Source organism: Pygocentrus nattereri, chromosome 5 (assembly GCF_015220715.1).
Source record: "Pygocentrus nattereri isolate fPygNat1 chromosome 5, fPygNat1.pri, whole genome shotgun sequence".
NCBI lineage: Eukaryota > Metazoa > Chordata > Actinopteri > Characiformes > Serrasalmidae > Pygocentrus > Pygocentrus nattereri.
Window position 1 is genome coordinate 21,620,096 of NC_051215.1, and position 7,064 is coordinate 21,627,159.

Here is a 7,064-nt window from a genome sequence, read left to right on the forward strand (position 1 = left end):
CCTCCAAGATCTTTTCCCTAAGCTGTCTGAAGCAAAGATCAAAGCTGGTGTCTTTGTCGGACCAGAAATCAAGAAGATCATAGAGTGCAGTGAATTTCTCAAGAAGATGAATAGGAAGGAGAGAGCGGCTTGGAACAGTTTTGTCGCAGTGGTTCGCGGCTTCCTAGGCAATCATAAAGATGAAAACTATGTACAACTGGTCCAGACTCTGATAAAGAACTATGCTGCAATGGGCTAAGGGATGTCACTCAAAATCCATATCCTTGATGCTCATCTTGATAAGTTCAAAGAGAACATGGGAGCTTATTCAGAGGAGCAAGGCGAGCGCTTCCACCAGGACATTATGAACTTTGAATGCCGTTACCAAGGACAATATAACGAGAACATGATGGGCGACTATATTTGGGGATCTGATTTGCAGTATAGTCGTAAATCTCGGAAAACCACACACTTCTGATTCAGTAACACTGAGATTAAAAACTGATAATCACATTGATTTATCAGTCTACAACTCAAATATAGACAAAAAAAAAAAAAAAAAAATAGTATCCAAAATCAGTTTTTTGAAATTTTGTTGAAGTGGAAAATCTGAAATGTGTGTTCTTTGGATACTATCTTGTTTAAACACTGTATATATCCCTCTGCTACCACCATTAACAGATTTAAAAAAAAAAAACATCACAATACTATCATAAAACAGCACATCAGTCATCAGGCAGCGAATTCATAACCATTTCATGAAGGAACTTTTCAAAAAAAAAAAAAAAAAAAAAAAAAAAAAAAAAAAATCAGTGTCCTTCCCCTTTAAGCCAACATCCAATTTTAGGATCTATACTTTTTGGCTAAAGAAAAACAAGGAACACAAGCTTAAAATATAGGAATTTTATTCAGCCATGTAAGTATTTACAGGTTGCATGTAGACGGTAGACAGTTCTTCAATAAAACATTTACAATATTTATAAAAATCTTATAAAACATCAACATTCAATGTTGGACACAGACATTTTTTTGGCATTCACTATGATAGTACTTTACAAATGTGTGCAAGGACCACTGACAGAGTGACCCACATCACTTCACATTGGGGACACACTGAAGAACAGCGAGACTAAAAAGTCTGTTATAAAAAGTTGCTCATAAAAGTCACTTCAGAGATAAAGGCAGTTTTCCTTTATAAAAAAAAAAAAAAAAAAAAAAAAAAAAAAAAAAAAAAAAAGGTGCAAGTGGTGCAACTGGCAGAGCTCAGAGCCGCCGAATGCTGCGTTTACTGCGTGCAGAACCTGCGACAGGAACAGTCTGGGAGCGTGGCGATGCCCGGATCATGCCACGCTGGCAGGGAGCGGAGCCGTGGTAGGCTGACTGGCACTGTGAGCAGAACTCGAAGGCACAGCTAATGCGCATGCAAACGGCCCTTTGCATGGCAGAGTCGAACCGCGCTGGAGAACTGCAGAGCCGACAACTCCTCAGACTCTCGTGGCTTTTCAGTGATTTCGTAGCCTGTCGAAAACAAGCAAAAGGAACATTTAACATTTGGCAGAACAGGGAGAAAAATGAATGAATGATTAAATAAAGTAATTAGTAAAAGGCTACAGCTCAGGGTCAAACTCTTTCCTGCTGGCACCCAAGTTGCACAGAATATTCAGGTTCCTCAGAACAATGAGAATTGTCTCAAAAAAGTCATTAAGTGATATGAAGGAAATTTATTTCTTCAATATTGTGAGGATTAAATTGCAGTTACTGACTAAACTGTTCTGGCTTGAACTGAAGCTGGGTAATATGATAGGCTATTGTGATAGATTGTCACAAGTCACTTTTTTGAGTATACTGCAGATATCATCAGTACAACATTTACCGCATTTGGCAGACACTCTTATCCAGACCGATTTACAAAGGAAGGTGAAGGTGGTGTTAGGAGTCTTGCCCAAGGACTCCTATTGGTATAGTGTAGGGTGCTGACCCAGACAGGGACTGAACCCCAGTCTACAGCGTAGAAGGCAGAGGTGTTACCCCCTACACTACATACCTACTACACCACACCAACCCCCTACACCACACCAACACTAATTCTTGCAATGTGAGCATAATTAGGCCTCTTTAATTGGATTTTGTGCAGTGTATTCTGTAAAACATTATAAACATAATTGTAGTAGTAGAATTATTATTTCTACCATTTGTAGCACTACAAGTTCTATTCTGGCTGTTATAACCATTACATAATATGGTACATATCACGTATCGTGATAACATCTCAAAGTATCATGGTACACTAACAGTGTGATGTCATGCTATCTGGATTGGTGTATTGTTTCAGCAGTGCATTTTAAGTGTTTGATTAGTCTCACCTGATCCCCAATATTTTAATATCTCTATCAGAAAAGATAAAGCAGTACTGTGATATCCAGCTTTAACCAAACACACTAAAGATGGTCAACACTGCCTTTAGTAAAGGCAATGGCTCCACTCCATTTCATGCTTTAGACTGATGAAAAAATGTGTGGTTCCAACTTTTTTTGTGCTCTATATTGCACCAAAAAGGGTTCCTCTATTGTTACAACGTGAGGGTTCTTCATTAATCTGAAGAACCTTTTCACCATGCAAACGGTTCTATAAATAAGAACCTAAATGGAAACATTTTTTTACTAAAAAGAAACCCCTGGAAAACCAACCAGGAGATAAGATTAGGACGGTTGCAGCAGGAAAAGCCCCAAACTGAGTTGAGCACAAACCCGCCAGAACAGAACTGCACGACCCCTCGTTGGAACTCATTGCAGCTAAATTACACATAAACAAACATGAGAAGCTAGTCAAAACCGCAAACAAGATAGCATCAAAAATCAGCTTACAGACATATACAAACTAAAACCCAAGATGCTGCTGCTTCTATCAGTGCTGAAAGTGAAGAAAACAATGCCTGTTGTAGCTGCCAAGCACACAAATTTCATCAAGCAAAATAATAAATTATTATTATTAACAATAACATTATTATTATTCATGCTCACCTCATGAAACCCCGCAAAGCGGCTCGTGTTAGGCATGCCTACAATGGTCAGGGTCTTCTTGGGTTTGTGGACAGGGGTGGAGGACGTTACTCTCGTCTGGAGGCAAGAAAGCACCACCCTGCTAAGACAAAAGTCCCTGGACAGAGACCCTGTGGATCTTCCTGAGTCCTACAATTAAATAAAAACAGGACGAGTGAGATAAGAGACAACAAAACAAGATGACAATTTTCTTTTTGCATGCAGCGATGACGAACTACTCACCCTCAGCACCTTCTCTGCGTTCCTGCATCTCTGAAGAGCTCTGTCGTCTTGGCAAATGATTTTCCGCCACGTCTTGCTCACCCTCTTACAGCTGTTAATAAGAGCAGATGTTTAAAGCACGTTGAAATGGTGTGTATTTAAAAAGATCAGCAAGCTAGTGTTAATGTAAAAGGCATGAGCTTACCTTATCAAGTCACTTTCCCCCAGCAGGCCCAGAATCCTGGTAAGGATGTGCTTCATGTCCTTCTTCAGCAGACCACAGAGAATGTCCACATGCTCCAGCCCCATCTTTCCTCCGATGACATTTTGGAGGCCGTGGAGTTCAGCTATCCTGTTAATGACAGTCCAGTCGTAGCTCTGACTTTTTTTGTAGCCGTTCGCCAGCGCTTTGCACACCTCCTCCTGGAACTTAAGTACAGGCAAGCAAGAAGAACTCGAGTCTGATGACGCCGTGGAGAGTCTCTGCTCTGCGCACCTCTCTGAGCTTTCTGCAACGTTCGTGTCCGAGTCCACATGTTCTATCTGGCTGTTGTGGAGCGACAGGTAGCCGCTGTCCTCTGCCAGACTTGAACTGGTCAGATTGACCACATCATCAGAGGGAAAGTCAGCAGAACAGCGCTTTTCTCTGCAGTTCTCTTTATTGTGAGGGCCTTTCAGATGCTCCTCTGTGGGACAGGAGACAGCAAGCGTGACCTGCCCTGAGCCAGTGGCACTTGTAGGTGCTGTTTGGCCCTTCAACTCCACTGGGGACTGCACCTTATCCTTTTCTGTATGGAGAGAGCCTGCTGAACCTCTAGTCAGGGCAAAACACTTCATGTTGATCGACTATGAGGTCCCAGCAGAAGGCCAAAACTAGAAAACAGTGAACAACAGCACTGATGAGCATACACGAAGTTGTCAAATGCAGCTCTTAGTCTGACTGAACTGAGAAGAGTCTGTCACGTTTAAGCAAATAAGACATCTGCTAGTTTAAAGTGAAAAATCACCAATTTCTCAAAATGTGCATAATTAAATGACTAAGGCTTATATAAAGTCGTTATGAAAAGTTTGGTGTAAAATGTTCCATTTCAGTCAGAATTGCTCACCGTGGTGGTGATAGGAACCAGACATCCACCTCCAAAAGAACCCTATTACATGAAATAGTTACGAATATACCACCTGATGTCTGAAACACTTTTATTAAAGTTTTGAAGCCTAAAACATTTTTAAAAGCCATTCATAATGGAGGGGTATATGCAGGGGTGTTGTGTGGGGGATTCAATGCCCCCCTAAGAAAACTTTTCAGATTTTCCACTGTTTTACCATCAACATGCCATATAAAGACTCAGAATAGGTGGGTACGCTTACTGATTGTTCTATATAGTCACTGAAATGACATGTGTGTGACCCCCCGGTTCCTATCACCACCACTGTAAAGAAATCTGAATCTCTACAATTCACCCATCTCACACCAAACCACTAAAAAAAAAAAGTGTTTACATCTCAAGGTTGGATTTATACAGAAATTTAGAAAATCTGCGGGATTCCCCCTTTTAGAACTAGGTAGATATTAACGTTACCACCTACATTAGCCACCATTTACTTATAAGCTCAGACATTAGCTACAATAGCTGTGTGGCTTCTTTAATAACTTACAGCACATTTGCTAACCAGCTATTTAGTCTCCGCAAATTCATAACAGCCTATATAACTAATGTAAAGATCTTGTTTACATGCTACAATATAGCTTAGCTGGTTGCCTAACCAAGTTAGCTTTACTACTTCAACATGTTGTGCAGTGTTAATTTTAATTAATATGCGATAAAAGAGGAATATACACATTTGTACCACACTTACTGCTAAAAATATTTATTTAAAGGTCTTTTAAAACATCACTTTAGTAACCAACTACATATCTAAGGTCATTTACGCGCCAACCGCCAGTTTAGCTGACGAAACCCAAAGCTAAACCAGCTTTAGCGCCTCATTTTTAAATGATTTTAGAAAGAAAATGAAGAAAATGCACGACTTTTATTTCTAATATACATCTTAGATGATTTCTAGACGAACAAGAACAAAAGATAAAGTAAAAACACGAAGGTTCTCGCTAGAACTCTCAGCTCCACCTTAAATGGTGCGGCAGTTCCATTCTGGCGCCTGTACATTTAAGGAGGAACGGGGAATTTGGGACAAGAAACCGAGAAAATATCACATATTACCGCACAAACCTCTGCGAGACAAGCGGCACATCTTACCTCGAGAATAAATCGCGGGATATTTATGGCTCGATGTGGTTCTTATGGCCTGGAATGAACACGTTAGCTCCACATAGCAAGTCTACGCGGTAAACCCAGCTCCGCTGAACTGAGGCGGGGGGAAGTAAAAGCGCCACTTTACCGAAACGTTTGAATTTCGCGTCCAAAAGCTGCTGGCCAATCAGAGCGCAGCGCGGTACCTTTAAACGCTTTACAACCAATAAAAAGGGCTCGCCCAGGTACCCGCCGTGACGTCAGCGCGTCGCGAAACGTCACGTTTCTACGTGTGTGGAGAGAATGCCGCGCACAGACGATTTAAAAGGCAAGAAGAAAGGCGCCACTTTTCGTCTCTTCGCTTTATTATCATTTTTTCTTTCGTTTTTGGATACTCCTGGATATAATCCAGCTTTAGGTTATTTATTTATTCATTTAATTTTCGGTTTGTCGTGTTGGTTTAATGTGCTGTTTTGCATCAATGAAATAACATAAAATAAAAGTCCCGTTTCGCAAATTATGTAATATGACTAGATGACTCTAAACTTTCTAAACACCTTCCTGCGTACGTTTTATAAGCGTGTATTTATTAAAACTTTCATGTGCGTGCGATGCTTTGTTTGGCATCGATAAAATAAAATTAAATAGGATAAAAGTCCTGTTTAGCAAATCATGTAATATGACTAGACGAGTCTACACTTTTTAAACACGGTTCCGCGTACCTTTTACAAGCGTTTATTTATTCAAAGTTTCAGTCTAAAACATTTTTCTAATCCATTCATGGTAGAGCGGTAGAAACGGGGTGATATAAGGCAAATTAGTACTGTGTTTTTTCTGATTTCCCTCTATCTTTATCAACATTATACATAAGCTGTAGAACATTGTGATGCTATTTTATTTACTTTTTTAATTTAGCTAAGCTGCTTGGTGAGCATTTTAATTTTTAAACATTATTGAATGGTTTTAATAAATTTCTGCATAGATGTGTTTATGAGGATTTGTTTGGTAAAGGAGAATTCTGTCCAGCATCTTCCAAAATGTATGTATAATTCAGAGACGGAGCGGTGAACAGGCATTCATAGTGGGTTTGGCGTGAAATAGTTGGTTGAAGAGACTCAGATTTCTTTACAGTGCTGGTGATGGGAACCAGGGGTCTTCTGAGTTTATATGGAATGTTGATAATGGAAAATAGTGGAAAATCTGGAATAACGAGTTTTATTTGAGGACTATTTTGCCGCACAGCGCCCTGCATGTATCCCTCCACCATGAATGGAGTTTAAGTTCTCTAAACGATCATAAAACAGCATCTCAGTCATCAGGCAGTGAATTTATAACTATTTCATGTAGGAACCTACCGTGAGGGAGCTTTTAGAGGTGGACATCTGGTTCCCATCACCACCACTGTGAACAGTTCTGTCTCTGTACATTTCTCTAGAATCAAACCACTCTGAATGAGTTTGTCTACATCTTATCTAAATACTTCTGCAGAAATTTTGAAAACATGGTGAAGTTTCCCTTTGAGGGTTTTGGGCTGCTTGTAAACAAAAGCCGGATACTAAAGGTATTTCACACCACA

General features: G+C 40.0%; 1 protein-coding gene across 1 annotated transcript; it reads right to left on the bottom strand.

Annotated features, from left to right (window-relative positions):
* Positions 1-1,193: 1,193 nt before the first annotated feature.
* On the bottom strand, positions 1,194-6,696 carry fbxo5 (F-box protein 5). The gene is made up of 5 exons (XM_017702660.2): positions 5,495-6,696; positions 3,445-4,112; positions 3,261-3,351; positions 3,000-3,167; positions 1,194-1,497 (listed from the first exon to the last, which is right to left on the bottom strand). The coding sequence occupies exons 2-5, from the start codon at positions 4,074-4,076 to the stop codon at positions 1,243-1,245; spliced, it is 1,146 nt and encodes a 381-aa protein (XP_017558149.1). The 5' UTR covers positions 4,077-4,112; positions 5,495-6,696; the 3' UTR covers positions 1,194-1,242.
* Between the last annotated feature and the right edge of the window lie 368 nt (positions 6,697-7,064).

What these genes read in the sequence shown, in the direction of transcription:
- fbxo5 (XM_017702660.2), bottom strand. Translation starts at nt 4,076, where the DNA reads ATGAAGTGTTTTGCCCTGACTAGAGGTTCAGCAGGCTCTCTCCATACA. An exon ending in GGGGAAAGTGACTTGATAAG is followed by an intron (nt 3,352 to 3,444) that starts GTAAGCTCATGC and finishes TCTTATTAACAG; the next exon opens with CTGTAAGAGGGTGAGCAAGA. An exon ending in GCTTTGCGGGGTTTCATGAG is followed by an intron (nt 1,498 to 2,999) that starts GTGAGCATGAAT and finishes TGTTTTCGACAG; the next exon opens with GCTACGAAATCACTGAAAAG.